At 47.9% G+C, this 22,375-nt stretch overlaps 1 protein-coding gene across 2 annotated transcripts in view; it reads right to left on the bottom strand.

Annotated features, from left to right (window-relative positions):
- The window catches only part of FLII (FLII actin remodeling protein), a 44,652-nt gene that overhangs the window by 15,447 nt on the left and 6,830 nt on the right, over window positions 1–22,375 (bottom strand). For both annotated transcript variants that reach the window (XR_014785489.1, XM_084818136.1), the window contains exons 3-19: window positions 21,805–21,876; window positions 21,536–21,616; window positions 20,378–20,463; window positions 18,616–18,777; window positions 16,143–16,246; window positions 15,468–15,643; window positions 13,908–14,065; window positions 13,242–13,326; window positions 11,590–11,737; window positions 10,565–10,698; window positions 10,157–10,369; window positions 9,055–9,234; window positions 7,809–7,891; window positions 6,129–6,203; window positions 4,864–4,947; window positions 3,111–3,282; window positions 1,090–1,194 (exon numbers count right to left, since the gene is read on the bottom strand). Coding sequence is in view for 1 of the 2 variants with exons in the window: in XM_084818136.1 (XP_084674262.1) it covers window positions 1,090–1,194; window positions 3,111–3,282; window positions 4,864–4,947; window positions 6,129–6,203; window positions 7,809–7,891; window positions 9,055–9,234; window positions 10,157–10,369; window positions 10,565–10,698; window positions 11,590–11,737; window positions 13,242–13,326; window positions 13,908–14,065; window positions 15,468–15,643; window positions 16,143–16,246; window positions 18,616–18,777; window positions 20,378–20,463; window positions 21,536–21,616; window positions 21,805–21,876 (2,118 nt within the window). In the remaining variant the exon portion in view is untranslated. The remainder of the gene's footprint in view (window positions 1–1,089; window positions 1,195–3,110; window positions 3,283–4,863; window positions 4,948–6,128; window positions 6,204–7,808; window positions 7,892–9,054; window positions 9,235–10,156; window positions 10,370–10,564; window positions 10,699–11,589; window positions 11,738–13,241; window positions 13,327–13,907; window positions 14,066–15,467; window positions 15,644–16,142; window positions 16,247–18,615; window positions 18,778–20,377; window positions 20,464–21,535; window positions 21,617–21,804; window positions 21,877–22,375) is intronic.

The following is a 22,375-nucleotide window of genomic DNA, read 5'->3' as shown; positions in this document are numbered from 1 at the left end:
GAGGCTGACAGGCCTAGTTCATCTCCAGTATTTCACAGAATAGTGGGGTTGGAAGGGGCCTACAAGACCATCGAGTCCAAACCCCTGCTCAGTGCAGGAATCCAAGTCAGAGCATCCCTGACAGATGGCTGTCCAGCCTCGTCTTGAAGGCCTCCAGCGTGGGAGAGCCCACCACCTCCCTGGGTAACTGGTTCCATTGTTGTATTGCTCTAACAGTCAGGACGTTTTTCCTGATGTTAAGCCAGAATCTGGCTTCCTGTAACTTGAGGCTGTAACTGTAACTCCTGGCTAAACATGCCCAGTTCTTTCAGTCTCTCTTCATAGGGCTTTGTTTCCAGCCCCCTGATCATCTTTGTTGCCCTCCTCTGAACCCTCTCCAGCTTGTCTGCATCCTTCTTCAAGTGTGGTGCCCAGAATTGGACACAGTACTCCAGATGAGGCCTAACCAGTGCTGAGTAGAGGGGAACTAGTAGTTCTCGGGATTTGGAAGCTTAGTCCTACTTAGAGCAGAACCATTGAAATGAATGAAACTTGAGTTAAACATGAATAAACTATGTTTAATTCATGTCAATGGGTCTACTCTCAGTAGGACTAACATTGGATACTTCCCAAACAGTCCCTGAATGCAGAGGTGCCATTTCGCAACTGACGGATCTCTCTCCGTTCCCCATGACTCTGCCTGCTCCCTCCTTAAGCCAGCCTAAGCCAGGGGCCATCTCTACATCTTGTGGAAGTTTTAAGTGCGTTTCGGTTCACAGCACACAGGACAGGGGTGCCACACCTCTTTCAGCCCGAGGGCCAAATGCCAATTCAGAGAAGCTCTTCGGGGCTACATTATGATGGTGGGTGAGGTGACAGTGGCTAAGCTTTAGGAGAGACATTTCTGCCTTTTAGAATGTGAAACAGAGGTTGGGGGGGGAAGGGGAAGTGGCCATCTGGGGAACCTCAGAGGGGTGGATTGGGGCCCCGGGCAGGCTGGATTTGGCACACAGGCCTGAGGTTCAACACCGCTGTCGTAGGAGAGGCAGAACTTTCTCTCCAACCCTTCCAGCCTAGTACACATATACGCACACCCTCCCAGCCCCTTACCAGTCTCATCTCGGGCAGCAGTTCCACCTTGGGCCTCTTCTTGTGTTCCACAGAGAGCCTGTAGTTGATCTGGGGCAGCTCCAGGTAGCCCAGGCCCAAGCCGACCTGTGTGGGAGTACAAGGGGAAGAACACAAGTGGGTGCGAGATGGTGAAGGAAGCCATCCAATCGCTGCCTGGCCTGGCTTTGCCCATCCTAAGTGTGACAGGAGCCCATGCAGTGCAAGAGAGGCATGCTCAAGCTAGGGCCGGCCCTACCAACAGGCAGTGAGGCGGCTGCCTCAGGCAACTGGTTTCCGTTTCGTGAAAGGGCAGCAAGTTGATAGATGTTGTTGTTGTTGTTGTTATTATGATTATTAGTGGTTTAAAAATATTTTTACTGTTTTTTATTTGTTTTTATATTTATATTTTTATCACTATTGTGTTTCTACTATTGTGGAACTTCCTCCCTAGGGAACTCCGTCATGCCCCCTCTTTAATGAGCTTCCGTCGTGCATTAAAAACGTGGTTGTTCAGGCAGGCATTTGGGGTGGGTTAGGGTATTTTAGGAAATGTTTTTATTGTAGAATTTTATTGTTTTAAACTGTTTTATTGTATGTTGTACATCGCCCAGAGTGGCTAGGTGACCAGCCAGATGGGCGATTAATAAATTTAATAATAAATAAAAAAAAATACTGCCAGGGAACAGGAGAGGCGCTCATGGGACTTTCTGCCCAGGTTGACTTGTTTGGGGTGGGGGGCATTTGCTACTCTGCCTCGAACATCAAAATGTCGGGAGCCAGCCCCAGTGTGGAAACACCACCACAGCATCCACTTCCAACCCAAAATTCAAAGCGGAAAACCACCTGTTGATTTAAACGAAACAGACCACCCAAAAAGAACGGCATCCGGCCTGAAGCGGCAGAGACAAGATGGATGTCCGTAGCAGATGTTTTGGAGCACTGATTTGGTTGGAAACAACAAAAGAAAATTTGGATGTTTTGGAGCAAGAGCTCTGAAAGATCCTTGCAGTGGTGGGGCAGGCCGGAACAGAACTGCAGAGAACAGGGCTCCTCCCACTGGAAGGGGGATTTTTTTTCATTTGTTAGCACAACAGTGCCGGTCAAGTAGCCGTGTACTGGAGTCAGGGTTTGCAGGGACACAGAGCTGGGGCTTTTTATTAGCAGGGATGCCAACATCATCTGACGTGGACATCACCTGCCACCCCGACTTCCCTGTTCCCTCTGAGTTTAGCTGCAATCCTCACAGTTCGTGGGGGAGAATTCATCTTTCCCACCAACCATATATTGTTCCATATTGTAATGAGCCCCTGCCAAAGGAAGTGAGGCGGGTGGCTACTAGGAGGAGGGCTTTTTCTGTTGTGGCACCCCGGCTCTGGAATGAGCTCCCTAGTGAGGTTCGCCTGGCGCCTACATTGTACTCCTTTCGGCGCCAGGTGAAGACCTTTTTATTTTCCCAGGCATTTTAGCTTTCTAAATTTTTATCTTTGCTGTTTTAAATCTGTATTTTAAACTCCTGTACTGCTGCTAGGTTTTATTGTGGTTGTATTGTTATATTGTGGTTTTAATGTTCTATATATTTTAAATGGTTTTATTGTGTGTTGTTTGGTTTTAGTTTTTGTGAACCGCCCAGAGAGCTTCGGCTATTGGGCGGTATAGAAATGAAATGAAATAAAAATAAATAAAATAATGTAAAGTATTCGGGGGTGGCCTGGCCTTGAATGGGCAATGAAGGCCCATTAGCTTTACAAAAGACCTGCTCCTGAGGAGACTGCTAAGAACTGGTTTGTTGATATGGATCAACACTGCTGCCTGAAATTCTGAACTCTCCTTGGGGCTGTGGCTATGGGGACAGTCATGATAAGCACCTGCACCTTGAAATTCTGTGGAGCGAGAGGGTAGAGAAAGTCATCTCACGATCTCCTCCACTGATGGAGAAAAGCTTCTGAAATAGCCCTATGCTGGAGCTCAATTCTTGTAGACAGACAGACAAACACACGCACACGCACTCCCCCCGCCCCCACCTTATAGAGTTTGGGTCTGGGGGGCTTGAAATCATCCGGGACGTTGATCTTGATCTCTTCTGGCTGCCCTCCCAGGATCTCCCAGAACTCCGGCGTCTCCTGCGTCTCGGTGAGCAGCAGGATTTCTGCTTTGCCCTTCCGTTCGTTCTTGTTGATTTTCTCGGCAAAGAGCCTGGGAGGACAGAGACATGCAGTGGGTGGTGGATTCAGGGAAAAGAAGGGTGAGCCAGACACGAGGGGGTTGGGATTTCAATGCTAGGGCACATACTTTGCCCATGGAAGAACCTGGGTCCAACCTCTGGAATTTCTAGTTAAAAGGAGATGAGTTAGCTGCTGCTGGTCTGGACAGTGTCGTCCTGGGCTAACTGGACTGACGTTTCTGCCATGGTGTAAAGCAGGGCTCAGATAAACGTCAGGCACAATCTTATGCATGCTTCCACAGAAAAAGGGCCTACAACTCCAAGCATTCCCCAGCCAGAATGCATAGGATTGCGGCTTTACTGATGGGCTCACCCTGCACCTTCAGGCATAAATAAAAAAGATGCCGTATTGGACTGAGTTACGCTGATGATGCTCCTTGCCTAATACCAGCTGCCTTTCACCGAATCAGAGTTGGAGGGTATCTTGGAGATCATCCAGTCCAACCCCCTGCTCAATGCAGGATCTACAACGTAGGATGCAACTACAGCATCCCTGAGAGCTTTTCTACACGTGGCATTTATTGTGCACTCCTGATTTTTCCTCACAGTTGGTTACATGTTTAGACAACATTGCAATCCTATGTTTTCGCTTCTGTTTTTAAGCGCACTTTCCCAGGTGTTTTTTTTTAGAGCGGGAAAATGGGATATTATTTCTGAAAGCAAAAGAACTAGTTGCGTATTTGTGCTATTCCACTACAGCACAGCTCCACCTAGAGTTTATGTAGTGGAAAAGCAGGAAAGAAAAAGCTCTTTATGTAGAGCTCGGACCTCAATTTTGCAACGAAACCTAAAGTGGATACAGCGATTAACGGCCTCGTGTAGAAAAACTCTGAGAGACAGCCATCCAACCCCTGCTTGGATGCCTCCAGTGAAGGACAGCCCAGCACATGTAGCTTTTACGTTTGTTACATTTACAGTGCCAATCCTCTTGTCCTCATAGAGGAAAGCTAGCAGTAGCTGCTGTGCTCGATGCAGGAGACCTGGGTTCAAATCGCTACCTAACCTACCTTGTTGCAAAGGTAAAAATGAGGGCAAAAGAAACAAAAGTGATAACTGAGAGTGATAAAGTGAGCTTTGGCTATTAGACAATATAGAAATGTAATCAATCAATGGTGAGATCAGGGGTTTTGCTGGTCTGGGCCCACTTTCTTCTTTACATTTTTTCACATCATTGCAACTTAATTGATCTGGGATGATCTGGAGCAATGTGCACATTAATTGAAGAATGTCTTTTATTCGAGTTGATTTGGATGAGAAATGAACAGCCTGGCTTTGCTTTCTGTGAATTTGATATAAATCATGGTTATTATTTCTAAATTTGCATATATCAATTAGTATATTCAAATTTGATGCAGATTTGTTATCTGTGGGACTGGGCCCCTGGGTGAGATACAAAAATGATAAATTTAAAAAACATTGAACAGCTGCAGTGGCAACCCATCAGGAAGGACAAAAGGCACGGCAGCAGAAATAGCAATGAAACACTCTCCCAAAGTACAAAACTTTCTGACGATTGAAGACCAGCCACAACACACTCCTTGTCTGGTGTTTACCTGGCTTTGGTGGTCCCACTCAGAGTGGCCTGGCTACCTCTCCAGATGTGGATCTCGAGGCCGTGGTCCAACAGGAAGACAAACCTAAAAGAGGGCCCAGGAAAGATGGGGGTTGGAGAGAAAAGACACAAGAGACCTTCCCTTCAATAGCCAGCAGCAGCTATTGATCTTGTTTTAAATCGGAGGTGGAGAAGCAGAAGTGGGTGGGGAGCTGGATTGCCCCCCGTGGGCCGCATGAGGCCCAGGGGCCAGAGGTTTTGCATCCCTGATTTCAATCTACAGGGGAAACCTTCAGAACTCAGGCTCAAGAGATTGGCCCCAATGCCATTCGGGGGAAAACTGCACGGTACGTCCCTCTGGCTTTCAAACATTATTCCTCCCTAAGGCAGTCCTCAGGCTGTGAATGCAGCCAATTCTTTCCCCAAGGACTATGCTGTAGTACATCATGTGATCCTATATTGACAGAATCATGCGGCGGATCGCACCCCACCCCCCAATTTAGTACGATTCGGGAAGCAGGGAGGGGATGCGGCGAGGAGGGTTTTGAAGATATGTAGGGTGAAACATTCCTACGCCTTGACTCAGGACAACCATGGGATTGCCAATACCCAGGGCTTAGGGGCCTTATCCACTAAGAACCTGAACTAGATTAATTTGTCTAATTCATTTGTTTGCTCCAGATTAAAATTCCCAGCAAGGGGACCTGGGCAGGGCCATCCAGATTTGTTTCTGAGTCTTGAAAGTGAAGCTGATACACATTATTCTAGAAGTGGTATCCCTGCTTAAGATCTTGTTTTCTACTTGCAGTGAGTGGGACATACGAGAGCATTCAAACCCGCAGTCAGCCATCCGTATCCCAAAATGGTACAATCCTGGAAGTCTGCACCACAAGTTCTTCCTCAGCGTGTAGAACAGGGATGGGGAACTTGGCACCCAACATCTGGAGGGCCACAACTCCCATCAGACTCAGTCATCATGGCCAATCATCATGGATGATGGGAGTTGCAGTCCAAAACATCTGGATGGCACCCAGTTGGGGGTGGATTCTCTCGATCACCTTCCCCCAACCTGGAGCCCTCCAGATACATTTGTCTACAAATCCCATCATCCTCAGCCAGCATGACTGTACTGGCTGGCAATGGGAATTGTAATCCAAAACATGTAGAGGACACCGGGTTGTGGGGAAGGTGGCCCACGTTCTCCTCTTAGATTAGAGATCATTTCAGATTATCATGTTCCCAAGAAGAATCATCCTGCATATTTACCGAGGGTCCAAAGAAGCTGCCTTTAGAGGCACTGGTTCCAGTTTTATGTTCTTCTTGCCATAAACCCGATAAAGCCTGAATGGAAATTGCAAAAAGGTTAGGTGATGGCGGACAGCTTGAATCCATTAATGCAATGTGGCACCTCTGGGCACCCGCAAAACTCCCCGTTTTTAAAATATGCATACATGGATTCTGTATAACCATAGCAATGAATACATAATGAAATGCATACAACCATCCAGCAATTATACATAGGCTTCAACAAAAGCAGACCAAATATCCAAATAAATATCCATTTGAAGGTGGCGTTTCTACGCCACCCGTTCAAATATTTAAAGCACTGTAAGATTCTCAATCCATTGCATCGTAGGAGGTGAGTGTTTATCCTTCCAATGTTGTAATACCAGTCTTTTAGCTGTCAAAAGGGCACTGAGAATCTATTTACACTGACCATTTGTTAATTTACATGACACAGGTAACTTTAAAAGAGCGTGTACATTAAAGACTGTTCCAGTACAAAATTTATCTGTTTAATAACCTCCTCCCTAAAAGACGCAACTACTGGACATTGCCAAAATGTATGTTTAAAAGAAGCATTAGTTGCATTGCACCGGCAGAAATTAGCTGAATTAGACAATCCTTATTAAAGACGTGTGGTGTGCAACAGACATGAAACAGAAGTTTTTGCTGAGTAAGACACAGCCCGGGTGAGATCCACAGACGCGAAAGGTAGACACCAAAGCGGTGATCCACTGATTAGGCATTTTGTGATGGTGCCAACAGCAGTATCTCAAATTCCTAAATGTGCCCATGGGTCTGAAAAGGTTGGGGACCCCTGCATTAATGGTGGGGAGAGACAAAGCGGTCTTGGGTGTTTTGAGTGATTCATGACAAATTCCCCCTCTTTCCTTAAGCGAAGAGGGTATTCAAAGTGGTAACTGCAGGGAAAAAATGGGTTGACATTAGGTAAAGAGGCTGTTCTAGCCTGGAAAAAATATAGTGGTTTGGAGGTCCTTAAATCATAGATTTTGCAGAATAGAAATGCCTGGAAGTCTGGGGATCTATTAATTAATTAATACATTTATATCCCGCCGTTTTTCCTCCTTAAGGAACCCAAGGCAGTGCACATAATCCTGCTTTTCCTCCATTTTATCCTCACAACAGCAACTCGGTGAGGTAGGCTGGGCTGAGAGTCTGTGACTGGCCCAAAGTCACTCAGGGAGCTTCCATGGCTGAGTGGGGACTAGAACCCGGATCTCCTGGCTCCCAGTCCAACAATCTCACCACTACACCACACTGGCAATCTGCAATGAAGGTACAGAGGGGGAGAAGGAGGAGGGCAGGAGGGAGACAAAATTACGAGAACCTCTGAGCTCCCCTGAAAACAATTTGGCTCCCCAAAGTGACGAGCGACCCCTTTACAAGGAGAGGCACCAATGTGGAGCCATCTCAAAAGACCAACCCTTTGGCTTGAAAGGTCCACACCGTCATCCCAAATGCTAGCAGGCACAGGAAGAGAAACGAACTCTGCTTAGGCTCAGAAATATCATCACCTCTCACACACTCCAAGGCCAAGCCCTGAAACTGCATTCAGAAGACACCAAGACAGCTTTCAGCACTGAGCCCCGGGTCAAAAAGTGTTTAGACAGCCGGCCCAAGGGGCCCCCATAGCATCCATACCTGGTGACATAGTGTGTGTCCTCCACCGTGAAGAAGCCACTGGCTGTTCCCCCTTCAATGTAGGAGATCTCGTGATCAAATACCTGCGAGCAGCCGCAAGACGTTTTAGAAGTTGGAAAGAAGAAAATAACAATACTGATCCAGCAAGCAGAAGACACCGCATATTAGGAAAACTCAAGCTTTGTTGTAATTCAGCACCCCTCTCAAAATAACACAGATCTAATTCCATTTGCTCAGACTGACCCCTTTTCCCCATCCCTCTTCCCTAATCATACACTAGATCAGGGGTGGGCAACTTGTGGTCCTTCAGATGTTTAGGCCTCCAACTCCCATCATCCCTCCCAACTGGCTAGGCTGGCTAGGGCTGATGGGTGTCGTAGGCTAAAACATCTGGAGGGCCGAAGGTTCTCCACTCCTGAAACTAGATTGTAGTCTGCTTTGGAAAGGGCCCGGGGCTTGTTGTCCCTGTTGCAGACGGCCCCGTGCGAATGCTCAATGAATGAACAAATGTTCAATCGTGTAATCCGTTCAAAGGCAGCTGAGATCAGGGCTTCGCTGAACAGTGCTGAGATCAGTGCTGACTGTATTGCTGTTTTTGTTGTGTTCTTAGTATTTTTAATGCTCTTAATAACATATTGGTTTTATGTGCTTTTGGGGAAGGAAATGGCAAACCACCCCGCTACAGTCTGCCATGAAAACGCCTGCGCAAGTGGCGTCCCTCTAGGCATCAGTAATGACCCGGTGCTTGCACAGGAGGAACCTTTCCTTTCCTTTCCTTTATGTGCTTTATTGCTGCATGCTGCCTTGGGAGGGCTTCTGCCCTGACAGGAGGCCAAGAAATATTTTAAATAAATATATGTTTTAGATAGATAAATAAATAGCCTGGAGAAGAGATTGTTAAGGGAAGGGCACAATAACAGTCTTAAGATATCTAAAGGGCTGCAAGATGGAGCAGGTGTGTTCTCTGTTGCTCCAGAGGACGAGAACCAAGAGCTGGAAATTGCAAGGAAGTAAACTTTGGCTAAACGTTAAGAGGAACTTCCTAACGGAAACAGCTGCTCGACGGTGGAACACATGACCTTGGGAGGTGGCCACTTCTCCTTTGCTGGAAGTATTTAGACAGAGGCTAGGTGCCCATCTGTCAAGGATGACCTCCTCCAAGTCGTTTCCAAGTCTATGGTTCTAGCAAGGGCCCTGCTCATGGCATCTGCCTGTGGAGAGGGGCCCCATTCAGGAAGGCGCTTACCTGGCTGAACTCGTCACTCTCATCGCCCATCTCCTCCCGGATGCTGCGGCACTCAGCTCCCAGGTAGTTGCGCAGGTTGACAGCGTGGATGGCAGCACAGGCCTTCTTGTCGAGGGAGGACTCCTGGCCAATCCAGTAGTAGATCTCCCAGTTCAAGGAGCTGTTATCATCTAGGGAAGTCTAGGAGGAGCCATTTTTCACAGTCGGATCCATGGCCGAAGATGGAAATCCCATCCCTGGGATCTGAAGGATTGACACCTCCCATATGTGCCTGCCTAGACCCTAAGATCATCCTCAGGGGTCTTTCTCCATAAGCCCCCGCCAAAGGAAATGAGGTGGGTGGCTACCAGGAGGAGGGCCTTTTCTGCTGTGGCCTCCCAGCTGTGGAATGAGCTCCCTAGAGAGATTCGCCTGGCGCCTACATTGTACTCCTTCCGGTGCCAGGTGAAGACCTTTTGATTCTCCCAGTATTTTAGCATTTTAGCTTTCTAGCCTTTTAAGCTTCAGTGTTTTAGATCTGTATTTTAAATCTCTGCATTGCTGCTAGATTTTATTCTGATTGTACCATTTTATGTGGTTTCAAGCTTTCATATTTTATATTGCTTTATGCTGAGCGTTGTGGTGTTAATTTTTGTGAACCGCCTAGAGAGCTTCGGCTATCGGGTGGTATAGAAATGAAATAAATAAATCCCAGTTCAGGTTAGGGTTCGTATCCTGCATAGGGAGGCACGTGCATATGGGAACAGAGGAGGGTTTATCCAACTCTTGTCTTTCTCAACCTCTGTGGAGTGTTGTAGGACAGGCGTGGGCAGAAGGCAAATCTCCAGATGTTTTGGACTTCAACTCCCAGAAGCCCCTGCCAGTATGGCCAATAGTCAGGAATGCTGGAAGTTGAAGTCCAAAACACCTGGAGATCTACTTTTTGCCCACCCCTGCTGGAAGGGACAAAGTGTGAGGCTTGGGAGACCATGAAGCTTTGGGCAAGTAATCCTCTCTCTGTCCATCCTAAGTTACAGGATTTGTTGTGAGGATTTTTTTTTTAAAAAGAGGGGGACTTCCTTGGGATGACGGGGCTTGCCAACCACCAAACTGGTCCCCTCACCTTCAGCACAATGTAGCAGTCGGCCTCATAGAACTTCCCATGGAAGGTCTCGTCCACCATTGTGGGCACAAAGTTCTCAATCTGCCAAACGGTGATGCCGGGAAGTTGCCCCACATCCTCTGTGAAGAACTCCGAGTAGTTGAGCTGAGGCTTCTCCAAGCTCTGGTCCCAGCGGCGGGTCTTCAGGTCCGTGTATTTGGGATCTCCATTCTCCTAGTCGTGAAAGGAAGGTTGGAGGGAAGAAGAGTAAGGGATCCTAGCACTGAAGTGAGAGAAGAGTAAGGGATCCTGGTCACTGTCTTTAGCCTACACTGCAGGATGCCAATTCCCTGCACAGCCCCAAAGGCGCATAGAGCTGTTTGGCTCCCCCCTGTGCACGAACACACCTTCACAGGCATGTGGTCCTACCTCCATCTTCTTGTTCTTCTCTTGTGCCACATCCGACATCCCTTTTAGCACCTGCTTAGCCTGATCATCCTGCGCAGAGTCCTTGCGCCTCCGCAAGCGCATCTTTCGTGCCATAGGGTCCTTTGGGCTACTCCCTGGGAACAGCACGGAGGGAGAGTTTTAGGGGCTGGGAGATGGTTTTGAGGCTCACAAAAAGTACTGCTGACATATTTAATTTTAATATATTTCTATCTCACCTTTCAATTAAAGATCTCCAAGAAGGCTGACAAAAATTTATTTAAAAAAATCAAAAAATCATGTAAACCCCATCAAGACTCAAAACTGGTAGCAACGCTGATCAGACTACACAAAACCGTGTACACTTATCCTAGATTGGAAAAGTGGAGAAAACTGCTCTATGACATGGTGCAACATTCCAGAGGATGAGACATGTTGTGGTTGGGGGATGTGAGAACCGGGTCGCTGTGAGAGTTGCTGCTCTGGACCTGCCAGAGCCTTGTACAGGAAACACATGAGCCGTCTTCGGAGGGCCTCATGCTCACTCCTACAAACACATCTGGAGAGGTGCACTTGGCCTGCATTGTGACTATTTTTAAACCTACATTAAAGACACAAGCTTTTGGCTCCTAATTTGTTGGGTTTGGTATTTTTAGGTTAAATGATTAGTGCTGCATTTTAATTGTTTTAGTGTGGAAGTGTGATTTTATGGTTGCTTTATTGGTACTTGTTTTATTTATATTGTAAGTCGCTTTGTGCGCCTTTTGGAGGAAAGGCAGGGTATAAGGATTGTTAATAAATCATCATCATCGTAATCTGGAGGCCACCAGGAGGAGGAATGCGTCTCTAGAGAGAGGCACATTTCAGGAGGAAGACTGAAGCCTCCCATTTTCAGAAGGCAAAGAGTCGTGTCCCTTGGCTATCAGGTCTGGGGAAAGTTTGAACCACGGAGACAGGTCAGAATGGCTGGGAGGGGCCGGGGAATCACACGTGCACCATATAGCCCAAACGGTTGCTTCCGAGCTCACCCGCTGCCGCAGCCGCTACAGTTGCTGGGGAGGCCCCGGCCAACCGCAGCTGGTTCTGCAGGGAGAAGTCAATGTTGTACCACTCGGAGGTTCTGTCGACGGGCTTGGGGGGCATCACCAGATTGGGGTTTTCACGGACATCCAAGATCTGCCGGAGGGAAGAGCAGGGAGGGAGGGAGGGAGGGAGAAAAAAATATCACTGGCAGAAGCGGAGAGAGCAAAAAACGAGTCACACTAAAGCAGCCTACCAGGACAAGAATCAAGGGACACAATTTCACAACGGAAGCATTTACGACGCCAGATGCTCTCCTGTGCTGCCCCGCTGCCTGGATCCCTGCCTCAAACACCAACGTGATGCCAGGAATCTCTTCCTTTGCACCCCTCCTTCTTCTTGGCCGAACCATTTGGGCTTCTTGACCCCAGCTGAAAAGAGGCCTAAGTGCATGCAAGCATGTCCACTGATATGCAACCCTGGAGCAACCCCCCTTTGGGGAACGGTTACGAGAACGTTCTGGGACTGTTCAGCTTAGAGAAAAGGCAAACGAGGGGGAGACATGGTAGAGGTGCACAAAATTATACATGATGTGGAGAAAAAAAAATTCTCCCTCTCTAATACTAGAACCCAATGGGGTCATCCCAGAAAGCTGATGGGTGGGAGATTTAGGACAGATAAAAGGAAGTACTTCTTCATACAGTGGATAGTTAAACTGCAGAACTCACTTCCACAAGATGGCTTTAAAAGGGGATTGGACAAATTCATGGAGAAGGCTATCAATGGCTACTAGTCTGGATGGCTATATACTACCTCCAGTATCAGAGGCAGTATGCCTATGTACACCAGTTTCTGGGGAACATGGGCGGGAGGGTTATGCTGTTGCACTCATGTCCTGCTTGTGGGTTTCCCATGGCAGCTGATTGGCCACTGTGTGAACAGGATGCTGGACTAGATGGACCTTTGGTCTGATCCAGCAGGGCTCTTCTGATGTTCTTAACGCTTGTTGTCCTGGCTTTCTCCCCTCCCCCTCCTTATGCTGCAAGTTGTCTGGGACAAGGATGTGCTACCTTTTATTATTATGTTACTGCAAAGTACACTGATGCTAAATATACAATATGAATGTCAAATAAAAAGCTAGTTAAAACAGTATCAGAACAATATCAGAATAAAGGCAGCAACGGAGAAAACAATTTATATTGTATTTAATGTTTTAAATTCTGTAAACCGCCCAGAGAGCTTCGGCTATGGGGCGGTACAGAAATATAATGATGATGATGTCTAAAAAGCACTAACATGTTTCCAAAAATGAAAAGCATATTCTAGTTGCTTTTAAAACCTTGGGCACAACTGTTTTCGCAGCTGCTGGTTTTAATTCCGATGCGGTTTTCTTGAACCTGTTGATGTGGGCTTTAGTCCATGAAAGCTCATGCCAGAATAAATGGGCTCGTCTTTGAGGTGCCACAAGGGTCTTGGTTGTTCTTGCTGCAACAGACTAGCATGCCCCCTCCCCGAAATGTTTGATTCTATGTCTGGCAAGTCATGTGTACGTAAGAGAAATCTTAGTCCCTACCCCAGAAGAATAAGCCAGTTCTTTTCTTATGGTGCCCCATCCCAGCGCCTTTGGTTGGCAAGGACCCCTCTGCCCCCAAATCCTCACCTCAATGTCTGTCAGGAAGTGCACGGCCTCCGGTAAGGTGACCAGGCGGTTCTTGTTCAAAACCAGCTTCTTGAGCTTCGCACACCTATGAGAAGAGGAGATCAACAGCCTTCATCCATACCATCCACAGAGGTCGTTCTTGGAGGCTCTTGTCTGGGAGCTCCCGACTAAGGCAGGCATCAGTTGGGGACAGGGCCTTTCTGGTGGTGGCATCCCACCTTCAGAGTGCTTCTGCCCAGGGAGCCTCACTGGGCACATACGTGGTTGTCATTTTGGTGCCAAGCAATGAACTTTTCCTTCCCCCAGCTTATAGGTTATTTTAGCCTTTGAAAGCCTCTGCTTTTGAATTTCTTTTAAAATCTGCTCTCCTGCTTTTACTTAATGTGTTTGAGCTGCTGTTATTTGCCATTGGGAGGATCAGACAGCAGCATGTTTAGTATTCAGGGGTACGCTGCCTGAGGGACACTCTCTGCTGAAGGTGGCAGGATAGAAGTTTAATCAATAAAAATAAAGACATAGCAGAGCCTTCTTCCATACCAGATGCTAGCTGGAGGGTGGATTGGGCGGGGGGTGTCACAGGGGACAGGAGAGAGGTGCATACAAGGTTGATCCAGCTGAAGACTGCTTGGAGCAGGAGGGCCAGGGAAGAAGGGGAATGTGGCACACCTGCACAGGCTTTCCGGAATGAGCTCGAGATTGTTGTTGGCGGCCATGAATTCCTCCAGGCTGGCCAGTTTCCCGATGCCCGCTGGGATGCCATCAAAGTCCAGCTTGTTGGAGTTCAGGTAGAGCTTCTTCAGCTTGGTCATCTTGCAGACGGCCGACTGAGGAAGGAAAAAGGGAGATGCGAACGGGGAAAAAAATAAGTCAAGTAGAGCACAGAGAGAGAGAGAGAGAGAGAGATGTTCATCTGTTTATTTGTGTGCTGCATTCCCCAAAACGGTGCCCCAAACCCATCAAGAGAACAACAGCAATAAACATAATATAAAGAATTACAAATATATCAACAGCAGGTTGGATCCAGACTTGCTCCTACTTGGAGTAGACAAGGCGTGTTGAACCTCCTGCACCCCGAAGGCCAATTCAGAGACGCTCCCGGGGGCTGTGTTCGGGGGGGGGGGGATGTGTGTGAAGGGGAAAGGGGTGTGGCCAAACACAAAAAATACCAGCAAATTGTAGCTCGAACCTCTTCCTGCCAGTAACTGAACCTTAGGAGAGCCATTTCAACCTCTGAGAATGGGGCAAAAAACTGCATAAAACTGCACACTGAGAGCCAGGGTGGTGTAGTGACTGGAGTGTTGGGCTGGGGGTCAGAAGATCTGGGTTCTAGTCCCCACTCGGCCACAAAAGCTCCCTGGGTGACTTTGGGCCAGTACAGACTCTCAGCCCAGCCTACAGGGTTGTTGTTGTGAGGATGAAATGGAGGAGGAGGAGGAGTATGTATGCTGCCTTCAGGTCCTTAAGGGGGGAAAATGGTAGGATAGAAATGTAATAAACAAACGAACGAACAAAATAAATAAATAAAAGTTGGGAAAACATCAAACGGCTGGCAGTTGGGGGGAAAGAAGGTGGGGCCAGATGAAGAGGGCAGGACCATCTATAGAATCCTGGAGGGCTGGATTGGGACCCCAGGTGGTTCTGCACCCCTGGAGTAGGTCCAGGAAATCAGTGGGTTGCATCCAATGTTAGTGTTACTTAGAGTAAGTCCCACGGAAAGGAATGGGACTTAGGTTAGCCATGACTAACGGGGGTCCCACTGACTTCAATGGGCCTACTCCAGTATAACCAAGCCTGGATCTAACTCACTGTTGGTAACCATAACAACCGTATCCATAAATCTCAATACAGCCAAAGCAACCAGAGACAAACAGCGGCAGCCTGGGCTGAGCAGAAAAGGGCATCCTGGCCAGACCGGTGCGAGGAGAAGCCCCCCTCGCAGCCACCCGCAACCGCCCTGCAAGCACTGCGTGGCCGTCCTCTGTGGTCCCCCCCACCATCACCCGGAGGGTCTGCTCCTAGCTCCGCCCAGAGGCAGAAGCTCCACCCTTGCTTCTAGAGCTCCGCCCACAGTACGCATCCCCCAGATGCTCCTGCCTTTAAGGGGGGTTCCTCAGAGAGGTGTCTCCCACAGGGGGCCAGGGCAGTGGGTGGAATCCAGGGAACTTGGCCTCATAGCCAGCACACCAAAACAAGAACAACAAAGGAGCAGACGAAAATGCCACCTACGGGCAGGGAGCTGATCTGATTCCTTGACAGATTGAGCGTCTCCAGCTGCGTCCACTGGTCGATGCAGAGGGACAGCTCCGAAATCTGGTTGCTGCTCAGGTTGAGACGCCGCAGGCTGGCCAAGGTGTAGAGGCATTCGGGGATCCGGCTCAAGTCGTTACAGGAGAAATCCACATCTGAACACAGCAAGGGGGAAGAGGAAAGCCATGCTCTGGCCGAACTGTGTGCGGGCAGCAGCATCAAGAGATCTTCTGGGGCCTTACTTGTCAGGCAACCCTAGACATGTCTACTCAGAAAGAAATCCCCCTGAGTTCAAAGGACTTACTCCAAGGTAAGTGTATATAGGACTGCAGCCTTAAATTGTCTTGGCATGATACTGGATGCCAGGACAACTGGCCGCAGCAAAGGGAAAGGAGTAGCGAAGCATGGCTGTTCTACTAGCCCTGCTGGAAGACTACTTAATTTTTTTCCTCTTCCCTCCCCATCTGTTTTTCCTTGCATGTTGTGTCTTTTTAGATTGTAAGCTGGTGGGCAGGGGCTGGCTCGTTTTAACAATTACATGTAAGCCGCGCTGGGAGGATTTCTGGCTGAGGAGTGGGATAAAAAATACTTCAAATAAATAAAGACATAAATAAAATTCGCTGAGCATATTCCCAAGGTCCTTTTGCGGCATACCTGCTAGATTCACCAAGCCCTCCAAGCTCGTCGGGAGGTTGCTCTGTGTGCGCTGTGTATTCCGAAGGTGCAGCGTTTGCAAGGCTGTCATGGCTGGGAGTTGCCTTCCATTCAAAAGAGGCAGATCGGGGAGAAAAACAACAAGGTTTTGTTTAGGAACAAACGTCAGACTCAGGGAAGCAAAACAGATTCAAACCTACCCAGACATTATGATCAGCATCTGAGGCCTTCCTCCAAGTGCCACCTCCAAGGGAGGTTTGGAGGGCGGCAACAAGACAGACGGCCTTCTCACTGGTGGCCCCCTTATTTTGGACTAATCTCCCCACTGAGGCCCACCTGGTGCTGACACTGTCATCTGTTCAGCACCAGGTTATGACTGCCCTCTACTCCCAGGCATTTAATGGCATATGGTGGGGGCGCTTATGTCAGCTGTCTTGAACAAGTTTATTATTAAAATTGTTTATTGAAATGGTTTGTAGCTGTTTAAATTGTTTTAAATTTTGTGTTCATTTTTTTTAGACTGTTTTTGATCAAAATGTTGTAATGTTATTTGTATTTTTTGTGAATTGTTGTGAACCACCCAGAGAGCTTCGGCTATTGGGCACTACTGAAATGAAATAAATAATAATAAAAAATGTAAGCTGGAATTTATTTCTCCTCTTCTGGAATGCTCATTGCAAATTGCAATATACTGTAGTAGATATACTTCAGTTTGGAGTTAGGAGATGTAACTCGCTGTAGTGACTTGGTTACTGAGCAAAAAAGGTGGACTTCACAGCATTCCTATATGCCAGCGGGTAGCCACCTGGAGACTTGTGTAGTTTAATATAGTGAGTAGATTTTAGCAGGCTTTAGCTATCCAGTGTGGGCCTCTAACATAAGCTAATTGGTATCAGGCACGTACAGCTTCATATGTCAACAACCGTACATTGCTAAGCCTTTGCCCAATTACCTCATAAACTGAAAAAGATAAGGGGTGTCGTGCCTTGATTCTTGCAGAAGAGCCCAGAAACTCCCCCTCCCGTGTTGGGGCCTTGTTCGCAGAGCGGGGAGGGTTGATTTCCCAGCATGCGATGCTTCCAACACCTTTGGGAAAGAGAAGCTCCCCTTCTCCTGAATGTGCATGTGCTGGCCTGGCAGTTCATAAGCTGTACGGAGGCATCCAGCAGAGAAGCTTATAAGATCGAATCCACAGGTTTTGCGCTTTGGTCTCGCTCCCTGGGGGAAGCACGATGCCAGCCTGGAGAATCGTGGCCCTAGGAACGGCATTCCGTACGCTGTTGATAGGGGCCCCAGAGTACATTGCAGCTTGTGACGAGTGCTTGTTTCATCAGCTGGAGAGAGGTGTGAGCTTTCTTTGCATATTTATTCTGCATCTATTTTCTATCAATAAACCGTCATCCTTTTGCACAAGCAGCTTTGTTTCGTCTTGGTAATCTAAAGTTTTATTGTTTCCCCTTCCTTTGTTGTTGGAATAGAATTATTATAGTGTACTTGTGAGACGTACCTGATTTATTTTTATTAAAAATAAAAAGGGAAGAATCATCCACTGCGAAAAAGAGCAGGGATGCACAACCTTTTCGGCCCAGAGAGCTGAATCTGGTGACAGTGGGGGCCTCACACGCATACGCACACGGACGAACGTGCACATATGTCAGATGGATTTGAGGCAACACCTCTTTCTTTGCCCACTTTGGCACATATATGCATAGATTATTCTGGTTTGGTTTTATCATGGGAAGCGGGGGAAAAGAATTATGTGGCCCCAACCCATGACTGGAAACCCTGCTCTCAGTCTGAGCTCCCCCTGTGCGCGCGTGCACGCACACACACACACTTTGAAGCATATTTGCAACCATAAGGTCTAAGAACTTTTAATTTTAAAATAAATGAACGCAACGGTCAGTCTCAGGATGCTGAAGTCTGTGTCTGTTGCCAATTTCTTGGCTTGAAACTAGGGATGTACAAATTTTATAAAATCCGTCCTGTCTGCACTGCATGGAATGTAAGGTGCCTTTCGTTCCGTCATCCACTCACGGACAGAATCAGATTTTTTCCAATTTCCCAAATTTGTGCAAATTCACACTTGCGTAAGTTTATTTATTTCATTTCTAAATTCGTGCCCCCCCTCAAAATGCGCAAATACCCCCATGTGCATTTTCATGCTTTACCCTATGGGGAAAATGCACATTTTCAGCTGGTGTTTTTTTATTTTTATGCATCTTTCTACAACTAAATTTGCATAACATTCCAGGCAGTGAAAAAAACAGTCTGCAAGTCCACAGAATCCATGCAGCTCAGGAAAAGCCAGTCCACTATGGAATCCGCGGGTCAGATTCATAGAAATCTGAACTCATTTGATTCCGCTGCAGATTTCTCCAACATCCCTACTTGAAACACACACACACAGAATGTGCACGACTGCACCCAGTGAGAGACTGCAGGACACCTGCTTGCTGGCTTTCCCGTTTACCTGAGCTGGGCATGCAAGAGAGGGTTATTATTCAGAACCAACGTCTGCAGGTGCACCAGACGCCTCATCTGGGGGGGGAGGCTCTCGAGCTTGTTGTCACTCAAATCCAGGTAGAGCAGGTCCGTCAGGTTGATGAAGAGCTGGTTGGGGATGTTGTCAATGCTGTGAGGGCAAAGGAGGAAGGGTGAGGGAGGAAAATGACACACCCCATTTTAACTGCCAGGCAAGTTTTAGCGTCTGAAAGTTACTAGCTTGCTTGTGGGTAGAAAACGTAAGTAGCGAGAAACTCAACACACAAAGATCACACAGCTATTTGATCATGCTGGAAAGGGGCAATTAGTAGCCAATTGCCGAAAGCAGCCAGCATTGCTGCCTCTCTCGGGGCGTGACTCTCTCGGGGCCTTGAGCTGATGTTTGAAACAGCCCCTGTGGCTGCTCATTTGGGGCAACAGCAAGGCTTATTTTAAATTGTTTTTCTCCTTTCTCTGCTTGGAAAAGTTACCTTGCGTAAGCCGCGTTTGGACGTCACAGTTTGGCCAGAAAGGAGCAGAGGCATTTTTCAACAAAGAGAACATGACGGCGTGGCAACGGGCAACTTGAGGCCCTCCGGAAGTTGTTGGATTGCAACTCCCATCAGTCCTCACCCTTGGCTATGCTGACTGGAGCTGATGGGAGTTGCAGTCCAGCCACATCTGTTGTACCTGCTCGCAAAAGAGCAAGCAGACGCTGCAAAACGGCGATAGGCACCATTAAGGAAACTTCTCAGCCTCGATGGTGCCTTCTCAACTATGCTCGCAGTATGCATACATTCTATATATATGCATTGAAATGGATATATTCAAATGTATATCGCTACAATTTTTTTCTTTTCCTCTTGTTTGTTACGCTGAAATTTCACAATAAATAAATCAGTTACAAAAAAACGATGCTAACAATTGCAAAAATATGTCTTCTTTACAAGTTATCCTAGCTGGTAGGACAGTTTTTGCAAAGCATTTGGGACATAAGAAGAGCAGTGCTGGATCAGACCAAAGACCCAGTGGTCAACCAGACGCTGATGGGAAATCCACATGGAGGACATGAGTGCCACAGTGCCTGACCGCTTGTGTTCCCATGGAGTAGACACCAGTGGAGGCTGGTGGCGCCGATTCAGTGGGGCGGTCAATCTGCTGCAGGTTTCAGTCAGAAGTCTCAAGGAGCTATCCGAGGTGTGAAACATGCTTTACCCTATGGGCAAAGTCTCCTTGACACTTCTGACTGAAACCTGCAGCAGATTCACCGCCCCGCTGACATCGGCGCCACCGGCCTCCACTGGTAGACACATGTACAACCGCAGTGTAAGACTCCCACCTTATGCGTACTTACCTGGGAGTATGCAGAACTGAATTCAGTGGGACTTACTGCAGAGTAAACTTGTATGGGATTGCACTGCTTGTTACCGAAACTTGTTCTAAGCTTTCTTTTCTTTTTTTTGGAACTAGCAATTATTGCTTTTCTTATTTAAGTGAACTTCGATCTGTATATCAATAAATAGAATATACATATGCGTCCTCTCCGCACGTTAGCGAACATTTCCCCCCTTGCACAAGCATAGCGGAAGACAGCACATTGCTAAGCAATCCTGTCACTGAACATTCCCATTTTACAGACAAGGCACCACCAGGCAGAAGAGGGATTTGAGCTCTGGGCTCAACCCAACACACTTGGCCCACAGAGAGTGCTGCAAATTCTCTCTCATGTTCCTTTCGGTGTTACGTTTCACCTGTTATGTTTCAGGTTGAGCACAAGCATGTTCTTGGCGTTCTCAAGTTCCCGGGGAACCTCTGTCAGTTGGTTGTAGCTCAGGTCCTAGGACAAAGATGGAGAGGGTCGGTGGGCAGGGAAAATCGCAAGCCACTTGGTGACTCTGTCGACTGTAGCTAAACAGCCGCTGCCCCAAAGACATACAAGTTTCCCGGAGACCAGAAGATCCTCTGGGTTTGCTTCTTATCCAAGCTAATGGCAAGTCACCCTTTGTGAAAATAAGATGTTTGCTCTCTGTCAGCTAAATAACTCAGAGAGCTCACAGTTCCCCTTTACATTGCACAGAAACAATTGGAAGCCAGGTCCAATGAGGAACGGTTGCAGGTATGCCTTGCCTGGAGAAGATTAAGGGGAGACATGACAGCAGCCTTCAAAGAGCTGACGGGCTACCATGCAGAAGATGGAGCAGACTCGTCCTCTGTTGCTCCTGAGGGCAGGACTGCAACGCACAGGTGGAAATTGCGGGGAAGCAGATTTCGGCTAAACGTTAGGAGAAACCTAATTACAGCTGTGGAACAGAGTGTCTGGGGAAGGGTAGACTCTCTTTTGCCAGAGGGAGCCATTAAGCAGGAGGTAAGCAGCCACCATTGTAGAGTCTGCCTTGAGTAAGGGGCTGGACTGGGTGACCTCCAAGAGACCTTTCCAGCTCCTTGATTCTGTTACTGCCTGGGGTAAGGGCCAGAGGTTGTTCCAATGTTAAATTTTGGACTGTGGTGTTCTGCACAGGATAGGCTAGTAAGAATCATAACCCTACTGTTATCAATATTATTTCCTTTCCCCCCAAAGACTGGGAATTTAGAACAGTTATTGGTGGGATCTAAGATGGGGAAAGGAGGAGAGGAAGGGGTCCTTCCTGTTGTTGCACGTCTCATCAAAAGCAGGACTTTGTTCTAATCCCCGTGGATCCAACACATTTTTTTGAAATGTACGAAGTGTGCAAACCTGGGATTCCATAAAAACGCCTCCACATTAAGTGATCTGCCCTCTTGCTTAAAAATGGAAGCAGCGCCATTCTGGATCTGACCAGGAGCCATCCGCTCCCCTGCTTTTAGCCAAAATCTCAGTGACCCACAGGTGCTGGCCCACCGCCACTCCAGCCCAACCTGCCCAAACGTACCAACACAGAGAGATCGTCAAGTTCGAAGATATCATCGGGAACCCCGGAGTTCTTCAAGCAGTTTGCTCGAGCAACGATGGCCTGGAGGAGAGGCAAAGAAATCGAGGAGACATACAGGTGTTAGACGTAAGCAGCACCTAAAGCAGACCCAACGCTGCCCATTAGACGGGGGCCACAGGAGCAGACGCCTGTTCCCACGTAGCACCGCCTGGGGCTTTCAAGCTACAGCGACAAGGACCGTGGCACCTCTCCGCCCCCACGGCGCTTACCCGGAGGCACGGGAGGCTGGAGAGTTCTCCATGGAGCGTGGTTAGGCTGTTGTGGCTCACGGAGAGATGCTCCTGTTTGGAAACAAAGCGAGGGACAGAAAGGGGTGGCAGTTAGAAACACAACAGGAAGAAAAAGGTCTTAGGGGGAACCACCAGGAGGAAAATCCTGCTCCCTTAAAAGACTCAGCACTCTCTCCCTTGCTGCCCCATATGCCTGGAACTGCCTCCCAGAACACCTGTGTGATCCTACCCCCCCCTTTCTCTCTCCCTTCAAATCCTTCTGCAAAAAACACCTTTTTCCAGGATGCCTTCAGTACAAACTTTGGAAGCAAGACTATTCCACTGCCTCAGCTGAGAGACTGGCTGCCTCGGGCTCTCCTTGACTGCCATTAGCTGACAGCCATCCCACCAGGTTACCTGAACTGTTTCCATCCAGCAGGCTGTGATAAGAGCTGTAGCTTTAAGAACCGGGTTTTTTTTCCTCCTCCCTCCCGAAAGCTTGTCCCTTGTATGTGTTGTCTTTTAGATTGAAAGCCTGAGAGCAAGGACTCTCTCACTACTGATCTTTGCA

The sequence above is a fragment of the Heloderma suspectum genome, chromosome 12 (genome assembly GCF_057233095.1).
Source record: "Heloderma suspectum isolate Gila_16-S chromosome 12, 16-S_ref, whole genome shotgun sequence".
Lineage (NCBI taxonomy): Eukaryota > Metazoa > Chordata > Lepidosauria > Squamata > Helodermatidae > Heloderma > Heloderma suspectum.
This window is presented reverse-complemented; position numbering and strand designations above follow the sequence as displayed.